Here is a 15,828-nt window from a genome sequence, read left to right on the forward strand (position 1 = left end):
TTATTCACCACTGTCCCACACATCACATTAGAAATTAAAACTAAGAAACTTTTCAAACATGAAAATACAAATACACATTCTATTAGCTTCAGAGCAATGAAGTTATCACATGCCATATAACTTTCTCAAAAACCTGTACACAGAGAATAAAAATTAAAAGGACAAATAATGTGTTAGTTTATAATAAAAATAGTTTTGACCTCAAAAAGTCCCCTGACCAAGACCTACTGGATTAATATAACACCTGGCATATAATAAGCAATCAATAAATGATAGCATAAAAACATAACTATGGGATATGTAATTGATGACAAGTATATCTAAGTGGAAAATAAAACTGAATAACATAATTACACCTAACTTTTATCTTTCTCATTTTAATTAAGCTCAGAAAGACTAGTAAATGTACCAAATATCAACTGTTTTTATATTTAGGTGATTTGAGTAAAGAGATGTTTCCCTTTCTAAATTTTCAAAACTTCTAAAATAGATACTACTTTTAAAATGAGAAACAGAAGTAAACTCATCTGGTATAGGTTATAGCCTGCCTCCTCTGCTCCAAAGGCTGCTCTGAGAGTGTTCCTGAATAAAAATCACATATAAAACTTTCTGGTTCCCATACACATTTTCAGTCTCCCAGGCCTTTGTTACCCTGGCAAGCCAACTTCCCTAATTAGTTTTCTTTCCTCCTCCTAAGTGGCTGCATCAGATCTTTTTACTCCCTTTCTTCAACAATCCTTCATTTCCTCCACTGCTCAGGGACTCTGCTCTCTTCAGCGGTCATTCCCTCCCTGCCCTATACTCCCTGCCTCTTACTTCTCTAACAGCGTTTACATCAGCATCCTAACAAGTTCCTCCAGTTCCAGACCCTGTGATTCCCCCCTTCCCAGACATGCTTCTTCCAAGGGTTCTTATGTTTATTGCCTCCAACACCATGCTTCCTAATTATTCAATCCTCATTCCAAAGGTAATTGGCTTCTGATCCAATAATTCCACCAAAAAACATCTATTTGAGGTCACCAGTGACCTGTCATGTGACTGACACCTTCCAATATTCACTTTACACAACCCTCCTCCCCGGCATACTCTGTTCCCTCAGTTTCAGGATTGACATTCTCCTGCTTTTCCTCCAATCAGACTTTTCTTCATCTCTTTCCTAAGCTCATCTTGCTGTCCATCCTCCACTAAATGCCAGGTGCCACTCTTCACACTATGTCACTGATCTAATCCACTCCTGCAGCTTTAAGAGCTGTATGCCCTGCACAAGAAAATAGCTACATCAAAGCTCTATCCCCACCAGACTGGTAAACTGAAGAACTAGAGTAATACAGAAGTTTTATCCATTATCACTTAAAATAGATATCATAAATGAAACTTTACGTGAGAAAAAGGATACAAATGTCTTTAAAGACCCTTGAATATGGGTAGAACACTCTGGCTTTACCTTAAAAATAGCAGCATTCTTACCTCTATCTTTCAACTCCTTAAAGTCATGAATATTCTGAGAAGAAGCAGAGTCTAAGCTCTTGGGTGCTAGTCTTCTGACGGGAGCTTGTAACCGATGTCTGGCCATATCAAATACATCCATGGAACTTTCTCTTTTCCTAGAGATAATAACAAATTATGATAAAGGTGTTTTTATGAGAAGAAAATCTTAACTCCCTATACAAGAAATCTGACATCTTTCACTAAATTTTATAAAAATTTATTCTAGTAGCTGTTATTTCAATTTCCTGTAGTAAAATAAGTTATTTATAAGGTCACTGTAATCTTGCAAAATGCTCAGAAGCAAAGTATCTTATTGGAAGAATAGAATGAGTTAGCTTTACCTTAAAATGTTCATGTAGTAGAAACAGTAGTCTTTGGTCAAAGAAATCAAGATTCAAAGATCAGCTCTGCATTACTATACATTTGACTGCATCATCTGTGCCTAACATATATGAGGAACTCAATAATATGGTGAATTAATTAACAAATAGATTCCTTTTGTGAAACTATTTATAAAACTGGAATAAAGAACCAACACTAAGATGTCTCTGATCACAATACACAGTGAAAACTACACTGAAGTAAAATATATTTAACCAATTCTTGCTAAACGATGGCAATTCTAACATATATTATCTAACTTAAGTTAGAATTTACAAGGTACTTTCCAATACATACATCTACTTATTCTTCACTAGAATCTCATGGGGTAGAAATTATTATGCAAGATTTGCAAGTGAGAAAACTGAAAAGCTGCCTGGTTTCTCTCTCTTATACTGATTTGCCAAACGAGCACATATAGTCTTCAGTTTATGAAAGAAAAGAAATAAAATGTCAACAATCCATTACATTTAACTGAATATGCATGTCTGGAATATGGAAAGTTGCAACAGTTAAGGCATTTAAAACATCTTGAAAGTAAATATAGAAAACCAATACTGACCTATTACTTCGAAGTAGCTGACCTACTACAGAAGAATTCTTTGTTGAAAATTACCACCTTGGGTTAACATTCCATTACCTAGCCAGTCTATATCTTGACATTTCATCACCTTGTTTACTTAGCCAGAACATGCCTAGAGAATGCTGACAAAAATCTAAGTGAAGCATAACTACGCAGGTTAACATGCTACATTAAAATCCTACCATATCCTGGACTACAGTCATAAATATCAGTATAACTGAATGCATATACAAATTGATAGACACAATAACAGATGTTTATGACTTAGTATATATACATATGTATATTATCTAGCTATGTCCACCAAGAGCCTGGTTTATAGACATGGTTCTCCAAGAGGAACCAGGACTCGTTAAGAGAAATGGCTGATTCCAGGGCAGGGGCAAGGAATACACAAGAGGATCCTGGAACCTCCTACAGCAACAGAGTAAAAAAGTGCTCAAAAAACAAAAGGATGGGACATGTCAAAGAGACACAGGAGCCAACAGGAAAGACCTCTCAGTAGCCAAAGCTGCAACAACTTAAGCAACACCATAAATAACATCGGATGATAAAAAATACAAAATAAATATACACAAAACAACAGTGATGTAAGTAAATGGTTGGATAACTAAACAAAGGGAGGAGAAGGGACATTCTTTCTCATAGAAGAATTCGAACAGAAGGATTCTAAATATACGTAGATAACACTCTCTCCAGGAGATGAAGCTTATTCCCACCACCTCTCAATTCTTGCGAGTGTGCTAAACTTAGTGGTGGTTCCAGAGTGTGCTAAAATTACTGGTTCCGTCACATGCACATCTTGTACCCCCGATACAATGTGATGAGAAGGCTACCCTGTGTTATTATTTCCAAAACCCCTTAACCCTGGCCTAATCATGAGAAAACATCAGACAAATGTAGACTGGGGGACATTCTATAGGACAGCCAGTCAATATCTTCCTAGGCTATCATAGTCTTAAAAATACAAGGAAAGATTGAAAATCTATCCTGGATCAGAGGAGACTAGGAGACATGACAACTAAATGCAGTGTGGTGCCCTATACTGACTAAATCCTGGAACAGAAAGAAGATATTGAGAGAAGAACTGGAGAAATCCATAAAGTCTGGAATTTAGATTGTGGTTAATATTCCAATGTCAGCTTCTTGGTTGTGATAAATATCCTGTGAATTTAAGATGATCACAATAGGGAGAACTGGGTGAGGGGCCTATAGAAACTATGTTTGCAACTTTCTTGTGATCTAAAATTATGCCAAAATAAACTTTTCAATAAACACTCTTCAAAGAAAATGTGGTAGTAACCCACTTGCACTGATTTTACAAGCTACTAAAAGACTGCAACCTACAGTTTGAAGAACATTGCTTTAGAAAACTTATGAGGCCTTTTGGCAAAAATGATCAGAAGTGTTTGGTAGTCTGGGAGTTTCATCTTTAGCATCAGTCCTTCCAATGAACACCCAGGACTGATCTCCTTTAGAAAGGACTGGTTGGATCTCCTTGCAGTCCAAGGGACTCTCAAGAGCCTTCTCCAACACTACAGTTCAAAAGCATCAATTCTTCGGCGATCAGCTTTCTTCACAGTCCAACTCTCACATCCATACATGACCACTGGAAAAACCATAGCCTTGACTAGGCGAACCTTTGTTGGCAAAGTAATGTCTCTGCTTTTTAATATGCTATCTAGGTTGGTCATAACTTTCCTTCCAAGGAGTAAGCGTCTTTTCATTTCATGGCTGCAATCAGCATCTGCAGTGATTTTGGAGCCCCAAAAAATAAAATCTGACACTGTTTCCACTGTTTCACCATTGGAAGGACTGATGCTAAAGCTGAAACTCCAATACTTTGGCCACCTCATGCGAAGAGTTGACTCACTGGAAAAGACTCTTGATGCTGGGAGGGATTGGGGGCAGGAGGAGAAGGGGACAACAGAGAATGAGATGGCTAGATGGCCTCACCGACTCGATGGAGGTGAGTTTGAGTGGACTCCAGGAGTTGGTGATGGACAGGGAGGCCTGGTATGCTGTGATTCATGGGGTCGCAAATAGTCGGACACGACTGAGCAACTGAACTGAACTGAAGTATTTCAGGGAGCAATACACTGATGAAGGAAAATATTTTAAAAACAGTTTTAAAAAGTAACTGTCTAACATCCATTTATGATAAAAACCCTCCAGAAAGTAGGAATAGAAGGGACATACCTCAACATAATAAAAGCTATATATGACAAACCACAGCAAACATTATCCTCAATGGTGAAAAACTGAAAGCATTTCCCCTAAAGTCAGGAACAAGACAAGGGTGCCCACTCTCACCACTACTATTCAACATAGTTCTGGAAGTTTAGGCCACAGCAATCAGAGCAGAAAAAGACATAAAAGGAATACAAATTGGAAAAGAAGAAGTAAAGCTTTCACTGTTCACTGATGACATGATCCTCTACACAGAAAACCCAAAAGACTCTACCAGAAAACTACTAGAGCTAATCAGTGATTACAGTAAAGTTGCAGGATATAAAATCAACACACAGAAAACCCTTGCATTCCTATACACTAATGATGAGAAAACAGAAAGAGAAATTAAGGAAACTAGTCCATTCACTGTTGCAACAAAAAGAATTAAATACTTAGGAATATATCTACCTAAGGAAACAAAAGACTTGTACATAGAAAACTATAAAACACTAGTGAAAGTAATCAAAGAGGACACTAATAGATGGAGAAATATACCGTGTTCGTGGATTGGAAGAATAAATATTGTAAAAATGAGTATAATACCCAAAGTAATTTATACATTCAATGCAATCCCTATCAAGCTACCAACAATATTTTTCACAGAACTAGAACAAATAATCTCACAATTTGTATGGAAATACAAAAAACCTCGAATAGCCAAAGCAAACTTGAGGAAGAAGAATGGAACTGGGGGAATTAACCTGCCAGACTTCAGGCTCTACTACAAAGCCACAGTCATCAAGACAGTATGGTACTGGCATAAAGACAGAAATATAGATCAATGGAACAAAATAGAAAGCCCAGAGATAAATCCACGCACCTATGGACACCTTATCTTTGACAAAGGAGGCAAGAATGTACAATGGAGAAAAGACAGTCTCTTTAACAAGTGGTGCTGGGAAAACTGGTCAGCCACTTGTAAAATAATGAAACTAGAACACTTCCTAACAATATACACCAAAATAAACTCAAAATGGATTAGAGAGCTAATTGTAAGACCAGAAACTATAAAACTCCTAGAGGAGAACGTAGGCAAAACACTCTCTGACATAAATCACAGCAGGATCCTCCAAGACCCACCTCCCAGAATACTGGAAATAAAAGCAAAAATAAACGAATGGGACCTAATTAAAATTAAAAGCTTCTGCACAGCAAAGGAAACAATAAGCAAGGTGAAAAGACAGCCTTCAGAATGGGAGAAAATAATAGCAAATGAAGCAACTGATAAAGGATTAATCTCCAAAATATACAAGCAGCTCCTGCAGCTCAATTCCAGAAAAATAAATGACCCAATCAAAAAATGGGCCAAAGAACTAAACAGATATTTCTCCAAAGAAGACATAAAGATGGCTAACAAACACATGAAAAAATGCTCAACATCCCTCATAATCAGAGAAATGCAAATCAAAACCACAATGAGATACCATTTCACACCAGTCAGAATGGCTGCTATCCAAAAGTCTACATGCAATAAATGCTGGAGAGGGTGTGGAGAGAAGGGAACCCTCTTGAACCCTCTTACACTGTTGGTGGGAATGCAAACTAGAACAGCCACTATGGAGAACAGTGTGGAGATTCCTCAAAAAACTGGAAATAGAACTGCCATATGATCCAGCAATCGCACTTCTGGGCATACACACCGAGGAAACCAAAATTGAAAGAGACACATGTACTCCAATGTTCATCGCAGCACTGTTTATAATAGCCAGGACATGGAAGCAACCTAGATGTCCATCTGCAGACGAATGGATAAGAAAGCTTTGATACATATACACAATGGAGTATTACTCAGCCATTAAAAAGGATGCATTTGAATCAGTTCTAATGAGGTGCATGAAACTAGAGCCTATTATACAGAGTGAAGTAAGACAGAAAGAAATGCACCAATACAGTATACTAACATATATATTTGGAATTTAGAAAGATGGAAATATAACCCTGTATACGAGACAGCAAAAGAGACACAGTTGTATCGAACAGTCTTTGGGACTTTGTGGGAGAAGATGAGGGTGGGATGATTTGAGAGAATGACATTGAAACATGTATGTTGTCATATGTGAAACGAATCAGCAGTTCAGGATCAATGCATGTTACAGGATACTCGGGGCTGGTGTGCGGGGATGACCCAGAGGGAGGATACAGGGAGGAGGGAGGTGAGAGGGGGGTTCAGGAGGGGGAACTCATGTACACCTTGGGCGAATTCATGTCAATGTATGGCAAAACCAACCAACATAATATTGTAAAATAAAAAAAAAAAATAAATTAAATAAAAATAAATAAATAAATAAAAGTGTGAGCTCTGGAGGCCAAAAAAAAAAGTAACTGTCTTTGGTTATTCCATCTCTTGAGTTTTCTGCTATTAACTTTCCCTTAAGGAACATGTTTCTATGCCTGACGCTTTAAGACCAAAAAGGGGAGGTAACGAGATTGTTTTATAATCGTCTAGTCTATGTCTATGTATGGATGTGAGAGTTGGACTATAAAGAAAGCTGAGCGCTGAAGAAATGATGCTTTTGAACTGTGGTGTTGGAGAAGACTCTTGAGAGTCCCTTGGACTACAGGGAGATCCAACCAGTCCATCCTAAAGGAGATCAGTCCTGGGTGTTCATTGGAAGGATTGATGTTGAAGCTGACACTCCTATTCTTTTGCCACCTGATGTAAAGAGCTGACTCACTGGAAAAGACCCTGATGCTGGGAAAGATTGAGGGCAGAAGGAGAAGGGGACGACGGAGGATGAGATGATTGGATGGCATCACTGACTCGATGGACATAGGTTTGGGTGGACTCCGGCAGTTGGTGATGGACAGGGAGGCCTGGCGTGCTGTGATTCACGGGGTCGCAAAGAGTTGGACACGATTAAGTGACTGAACTGAACTGAGTCTATGTCTTCTTCAACTATTACTTTCCTATCTTGGAATTCCTTATCACCTAGACTAGCTTATGAAGCAACTTCTGAATTCGTCTGAGTCCTAAATTAGTCAATTATTTTTCATGCAGTGATTTCTCTGTACTGAGACAATCTATCCTAAAGACAGAGTTTGAAGAATAGCCTGTTTCCACTACTGATTTGTCACTGTCTGGAAAAGGTCAGTCTTCATTCCAATCCCAAAGAAAGGCAATGCCAAAGAATGCTCAAACTACCACACAATTGCACTCATCTCACACGCTAGTAAAGTCATGCTCAAAATTCTCCAAGCCAGGCTTCAGCAATATGTGAACCGTGAACTTCCAGATGTCCAAGCAGGTTTTGGAAAAGACAGAGGAACCAGAGATCAAATTGCCAACATCTGCTGGATCACGGAGAAAGCAAGAGAGTTCCAGAAAAACATCTATTTCTGCTTCATTGACTATGTCAAAGCCTTTGACTGTGTGGGTCACAATAAACTGTGGAACATTCTGAAAGAGAAAGGAATACCAGACCACCTCATCTGCCTCTTGAGAAACCTGTATGCAGGACAGGAAGCAACCGTTAGAACTGGACATGGAACAATGGACTGGTTCCAAATAGGAAAAGGAGTACATCAAGGTTGTATATGGTCACCCTGCTTATTTAACTTATATGCAGAGTATATCATGAGGAACGCTGGGTTGGAAGAAGCACAAGCTGGAATCAAGATTGCCAGGAGAAATATCAATAACCTCAGATATGCAGATGACACCACCCTTATGGCAGAAAGTGAAGAGGAACTCAAAAGCCTCTTGATGAAAGTGAAAGAGGAGAGTGAAAAGGTTGGCTTGAAGCTCAACATTCAGAAAACAAAGATCATGGCGTCTGGTCTCATCACTTTATGGGAAATAGACGGGGAAACAGTGTCAGATTTTATTTTTGGGGGGCTCCAAAATCACTATGGATGCTGACTGCAGCCATGAAATTAAAAGACCCTTACTCCCTGGAAGGAAAGTTATGACCAACCTAGATAGTATATTAAAAAGCAGAGACATTAGTTTGCCAACAAAGGTCCATCTAGTCAAGGCTATGGTTTTTCCCATGGTCATGTATGGATGTGAGAGTTGGACTGTGAAGAAAGATGATTGCCGAAGAATTGATGCTTTTGAACTGTGGTGCTGGAGAAGACTCTTGAGAGTCCCTTGGACTGCAAGGAGATCCAACCAGTCCATTCTAAAGGAGATCAATCCTGGGTGTTCATTGGAAGGACTGATGCTAAAGGTGAAACTCCAATAGTTTGGCCACCTCATGCGAAGAGGAAAAGACTCTGATGCTGGGAGGGATTGGGGGCAGGAGGAGAAGGGGACGACAGAGAATGAGATGGCTGGATGGCATCACTGACTCAATGGACATGAGTTTGAGTGAACTCCGGGAGTTGGTGATGGACAGGGAGGCCTGGAGTGCTGTGATTCATGGGGTCGCAGAGTCAAACACGACTGAGCGACTGAACTGAACTGAACTGAATCCTATCAAAAATGTCATGGTTAGAGATAAGACTCTTGGCTTGCCTTAAGAATGTCCTACTTCTTTCTTTTTTTCTTTCTTCCTCCTATCAATACTACCACTGTCATCACCACTGCCATAAATACATTACTGGCAGTAGAGGGACAATTAAAATGCTCAACTTAAATATTTTATATTCGGTTATATCAATATTCATTAAATATCCCATATTTTCACAGTGAATAGATTTCACAACTGTAATGAAACATTTTATGAAGGTAACTTTACATAAAATTCAAAAATGTGAATTAAAAAGCATTATTAGCTAATTAAAGAGCTCTTGTGCCAAAAAAAGATAAGAAAGAAAATATACCATATACTACAAACACAAATAGACTAAAGAAATTACACATTATTTTGTATTAGTTGTACTGAGTCCCTCCCTTGCTTGTTGCCTGTGAAATGTGCTCAGTTGTGTCTGACTCTTTGTGACCCCACAGACCACAGCCTGCCAGGCTCCTCTGTGCATAGGTTTCCCAGGCAATAATATTGGAATGGGTTGCCATTTCATACTCCAGGGGATCTTTCTGACCCAAGGATTGAACCCATGTCTCCTGCATCTCCTGCACTGGCAGGCCAATTCTTTACCACATGCATTGGAGAAGGAATTGGCAACCCACTCCAGTACTCTTGCCTGGAAAATCCCATGGACGGAGGAGCCTGGTAGGCTGCGGTCCATGGGGTCACTAGGAGTTAAACACGACTGAGCGACTTCACTTTCACGCACTGGAGAAGGAAATGGCAACCCACTTCAGCGTTCTTGCCTGAAGAATCCCAGAGACAGGGAAGCCTGGTAGGTTGCCGTCTGTGGGGTCACACAGAGTCGGACACAACTGAAGCGACTTAGCAGCAGCAGCAGCACCACCTAGTAAGTCCCTCCACTAAACTATAATTATTTAGCTTATTTCTTCGGGGAGGGGGGATGGTGGTGCAGGGGGTGGGAAGGTATTTTCAATCATTACAATTTCACCAATAAACCGTTAAAAACCTTTTTCAAGCTTGCAAAATTCTAATAGATGTGATGTGGGTTTATGATAATTAATCCTGTTCCAAAACTGTAGAATTATTGGACAGATTCTGATTCCTGATTCTGACAGAAAAGAATAAAAGAACAGACAAAAATATGGAATTTGGAACTTGCCTTATATGAACGTCATCATCACTGTCAATGTGTAGCAACCGCCCCTGCAGACGTCGCTCTTCACTACGAAGCTGTTTTCTCATTTCTGATAATTCCATAATTACATTTTTTTTCTCCTCTGAAAATTCCCATCAATCAATGAAAAATAAGAGAGGTACATGTATAAAAGGTTAAACACTGAACATCACCTGACTTATAAAGCTAAACTGCTCAGTTATATCTTTATGGAAAGTTATTTTTAAGGCTTTATACATAGATGCATTGTATGAACATTATTAAGACCCATAAACACACTTCTGATAATACAAGAATTTCAAACATTTAGAAACATTCCTGAGGGGAGGGAGAGAGTGCCTCCCCCTATTAACAGGTAGCACAATGGAGTTCCTTTGTGATGCTGGACAGTGCTGTAACCTTGATTGTGTGGTAGTTACACAATTTACACATGATAAAAATACACAGAACTACACTCACAAACACATAAATTAGTGTAAGTGAAACCAGACGCAGGTCCATAGCGCATGCCAATGCCAATTTCCTGGCTGTGACATTGCACCACTGAGGGAAGCTACGGGGAGGGTGCACAGCACCTCTCTACACTATTTTGCAATATTCTGTGATTCTTATTTTTCAGAACAAGAAAAAGTTAGAAAAAAAGAAACAGTCTATATTACAGGTTTAATAGTCAGCTTTACCTTCTGCACGAAGCTGGTTTTTCCTGGCAGGTACCGGAGGGGACTGTGCCACGGACATGGAACTGTCCTGTTTAACAATCACGACAAAGATAAATTCAATATATGTCTTCCCTACTCAGAAGCTTTAAAAGAGGAACTAAAAAAAAAATAAGAGAAACCAGATTCCCAACCACTCTATCTATAAACTTACCTACATCTATTTTCTCTTCCCACCACAATGGGAGAGGACTTGCCCCAGCAAAGACAGTACTTTCACCTGTGCTCTGCATCTGACAGGTGACCCCCACCGCCTCCATCCCTTACTCTTCTTTCTCTACCACTTTTCTATCAGTCTGTGCTTAAAAAGCTAACCTCCCCCTTCATCACTCACTATCTATCATCCATTCTCTCCTTCCTTCACAGCCACTCTTCTTAAAGAAAAAAAAAAGTATGTGCAGTAGTATGGCGCCTGCTTCCTTATTCCCATTCACTCCTCACCTCGCAGCCACTGCTTTTGCAGCACCTACCAAGTGATCCCTCAGCGATGCATTCTATGGGCATCTTAAGCCCTTATTTCACTTGGCTGGTAGCAACTACTGTCATTGACACTTTATTTCCTTGCTCTAAGTGGTGATAATTCTCTACTCTTAGATCCTCAGTCCTCTACTTCCCCTGAACACACACGAGACAATCGTACTACTTAGGCAGGAATGTTAGTAGTTTCCAAACTACAAATCCAGTGCAGAGCTCCCTCCTCGGCCACGACTTGTATTTTCAACTGCCTACTCTATATAAAGTTGTCATTGACTCTGACCCACCACACATAGTCAGTATACCACTATCTGTGTTTCATAAACATATCTTGAAGTTGTCACCCTTTCTCAGTTCTTAATGTCACTGCCATTGTTTAGGTCCTCAAAATCACATCTGGACTTCTTTAAAAGCATCTTAACTTTACAGCTTTGCTCCACCTCCATGATGCATCTCCATACCACTGCCTGAGAGAACATTATGCAAGACAAACACGGCCATGTCATTTTCCTACTTAAAACATTATATGAACACCATACATGACCACAGACCTACTAAATCAGAACCACAGAGGGTGCGGTTGAGGAAGACATTCTAATACATTTCTTTGTCTATTCTAGTAACTGGCCTCTTTGGTATCCTACAGAATGAAGTCAAGCCCCCTAGAACTCCATACAACACCCTGCATATGTTCTAACCTTTACCTCGCCTACTTCACGGTCAGGCATTATCAGGCCAGACCAAACCATGTATTCTCCATGCTGCCACGTGGCTTACAGTTCCCTCCAAGATTCTGCATGTGCTGGATGTTGCTCTTCCTCATCCTCTTTTTGTCAAATTCCTACTCACTCTTCAAGGTCAACTCAAGGATCAACCCTTTCTGGAACATTTTCCTGGCTGTCTTTTAATTGTAATTCAGTCTAAAGTACAAGGGATTTTATTAGCGTAACTACAGCTAGCTAGTAGATATATTATCAAATAAAAGCCTCCCTGAGGGACCTGAACAAGAGCCACATGCTAAATTATGAGCTGTCAAAAGAATTTAAACTTTGGGGCACCAAAGTTTTATCATTTATAAGTATTACCATTTACAACTGAAGAAACAGATAGATTAATGTAAACATCACCTATGTTTCAGATATGAAAAAAGTAATCTAGCTAATTAAGATGAATAAGAAAATCTCATTCAATCCCCTTAATCTTAGATGAACAAATCAAAAGAAAAAGCATATACCTGAGTAAAGGAAGTTATAATGCTGTCAACTGAAGGAGGTCTTTGGAGTCTGCTTGCAATCTTATTCCGAAGAGCAGGAACTACAGGAGAAGGCTGTCTCAAGTGCTGATGTCAGGGGAGGGATGGGAAGTGTATGTATATATATATATATATATATATATATGCATATACACACATACTCCCCAACATATATCTATGTGTGTATACACATACCCCAACATGTATGTGTGTGCATATACACACACATATATGTATATATATATACATATGCAAACACACACACCCCTAATAGTAAACAAGACCACCAAAGAGGTTTGGACTACTATTGCTTTAATATTTACCAAAAAATTTATAAAAATATTAGATCACTATGTTGTACACTCAAAACCAATATATTAATATTGTAAATCAACTACCTTCCATTAAAAAACATATCTACCCAAGAAGTCAGAAATTCAATTATGTAAGATCAAATATATTGGTTAGGATAAACAAATGGATTTACATATTATTAAAGAATATGACTATCAGATTAGGATTAAAAAATTCAACAAACTGAAGTAAAGCAATAGCATATCAGATATTGGGAAAGCAGTAAAAACAAAAAAGTATAGCCAAAGTAAAAAAGTGTCTTAATAATAAAAAGAAATAGGATAAAACAAAAAAGAAACAAAAACCCTTTCTGGGAAAATGATATAAATCAGTCTCTAAAATCTAGATTCCCTTGTCACCAGGAACATCAAGAGTCACAGCAGAGCTCTGCATCTCCATGAGAGAAGAAAACAGGGTTTCAGGTCATGGTGTAACAAAGCTAACAGCTCCCAACTTCATATTAAAATCAAAATGCTGGAAACACAAATACTCCCAACAAAATGCAATAATGATTGTCTGGGTAAAAATATAAATGTGTATTTATAAAGGTGGATGTTAAATTGTTCATTCTGCATAGTACAAAATCAAATATTACTTTCACTAGTGACTAATACAATTAGAAATATATGAGAGACAAAATTTACAAAGAAACTCTAGGTGACCACAAGCAGAAGTATAGCAACAAATTAAACCTTCTAAAGGACTGTAAAGAATGAAACAAAGAAAGCACAGTCCACATAACAAACAAATAACTGTCAAGGAAGCAAAAACAAAAATGTCAGAAATTCAATTAATATGATCAAATACATTGGCTATGATAAACATAAATGGATTCAATGTCTCATTAAGATTATAACTCAGATTAGGATAAAAAACAAATTTCAACTAACTAAAATATACAGACTAAAAATGAAAAATGCAGACAAAAAAGTAAAAAGTAAAAGAGTAGACAAATATATTTTAGGTCTACGTAAATTAAAAAATAACAGCTAGCATTGATAATTTCAAAATTGAGGGTAAAATACATTAAAAGGAACAAAGCTGCTCTATAACTTTCTTATACATCACAATTAAACTGTAAAACAGTCATAAAATTACATATTCCTAAGCACTTTTTTAGGTGTAATAAGTGGCAGAAGCAGAACTGTGAGAAACAACTTTCATTTTCAAATGATCAATTTTACAATAAAATATTCTCTGCTTTCCATTCAATTCTGCTATAAATGAAACACTGCTCTAAAAAACAAACTTTATCAATTAAAAATGTGAATGATATGACACTTGACTGATATATTTTACAAGGCTGAGAAAATATATATCCAATTATATATCCTAAGAATGAAGGATATTAGCCTTATGTTCCTGGAACACTGAAAATACAGATCTGACTCACAGATTCCCCTTTAAACAACATTTAAGCAAATTCAAATTGTGAATACTTATTTCTATCACCATAAAACCTGGGGGTGAGAAATTCAAAGAGTATATTAGAACCAGTCAGAAATGGCTCACGTTATCTGCAGAAGATTACATATTGAACAATGTACCAAAACATACCATAAATACACCAGAGTAGCACACGGGTTCCAAGAAATCTGTCAACTCTACTTAGAAGAAATAATGTCTGCATAAATCTAACTTTCTGAAAACAATATTTTAAAAATTAAATTGGGCTAAACCTACAAGATATGGGGTTTTCCAAGGTATGGTTCACAAGTCAACTGCATCCAAACCCCTACGGGTTACTAAATCACACTGAGTAAATCAGATACTGCTGAGAAAGACTGAGGGCAGGAGGAGAAGGGGCAGACAGAGGATGAGATGCTTGGATGGCATCACCGACTCAATGGACATGAGTTTGAGCAAACTCTGGGAGACAGTGAAGGAGAGGGAAGCCTGGCGTGCTGCAGTCCATGGGGTCAAAGAGTTGGACATGACTTAGTAACTGAACAACAACAAATCAGCTACACTGTAGATGAGACCAGGAAGATGCATTTTTATTAAGTCCCTAGTGATACTATGGGCTCACTGGTAAGAATCTGCCTGCCAACACAGGAGATGTGGGTTCAATTCGTGGGTCAGGATGATCCCCTGGAGAAGCAAATGGAAACCCACTCCAGCATTCTTGCCTGGGAAATCCCATGGACAGAGGAGTCTGTGGGCTACAGTCCATGGGGTTGAAAAACAGATGGACATGACAGTGACTAAACAAGTGATACTGTACATACTAAATTTTAAATATAGCTCTGAAATATAAGCAAAGATATGAACTGGATTTTCATAAGGGCCAACTGATTTTCTAGACAGAAAACACCTAATAACTTTGATTCATGCACCTAAGGGTGAAGCAACACCCATCTCAGAAACATGGATTTCAAATCAATCTGCAGTGAGCCACAAGTTTCTTTTTTAATTTCCAATCCATCGTGGACAGATGCATGAAAGAGTAAGAATGAATTATAGTTGAGCCTTGAACAATGCAGGTTTGAACCACACAGGTACACTTCCACAGAGATATTCTTCTGTATCAAATGCTGCAGTACTACAGGCAGTGGTGGGCTGATTACACAGACGGGTAGGAACTGCAAGTATGGAGGGTCAATTATCAACTACACATGTGGATTAACCCCCGGGCTTAACCCTGGTTCAACGGTCAACTGTAGTTAAATAAAAACTTTTAATAGATGTTACAAAATCCAAACCCAACTTTTTTTTTTTTACAGATTCAACAGACATAAAAT

General features: G+C 38.4%; 1 protein-coding gene across 10 annotated transcripts in view; it reads right to left on the reverse strand.

The window, feature by feature from the left end:
- Nucleotides 1-15,828, reverse strand: part of CSPP1 (centrosome and spindle pole associated protein 1) — a 126,708-nt gene that overhangs the window by 17,065 nt on the left and 93,815 nt on the right. For all 10 annotated transcript variants that reach the window (XR_016039260.1, XR_016039261.1, XR_016039258.1 and 7 more), the window contains 4 exons: nt 12,716-12,820; nt 10,972-11,038; nt 10,277-10,394; nt 1,468-1,604 (listed from right to left, as the gene is read on the reverse strand). Coding sequence is in view for 5 of the 10 variants with exons in the window: in XM_055431723.2 (XP_055287698.2) it covers nt 1,468-1,604; nt 10,277-10,394; nt 10,972-11,038; nt 12,716-12,820 (427 nt within the window). In the remaining 5 variants the exon portion in view is untranslated. The remainder of the gene's footprint in view (nt 1-1,467; nt 1,605-10,276; nt 10,395-10,971; nt 11,039-12,715; nt 12,821-15,828) is intronic.

Source organism: Moschus berezovskii, chromosome 16 (assembly GCF_049115385.1).
Source record: "Moschus berezovskii isolate FMDL1 chromosome 16, NW_MosBer_1.0, whole genome shotgun sequence".
NCBI classification, from domain to species: domain Eukaryota; kingdom Metazoa; phylum Chordata; class Mammalia; order Artiodactyla; family Moschidae; genus Moschus; species Moschus berezovskii.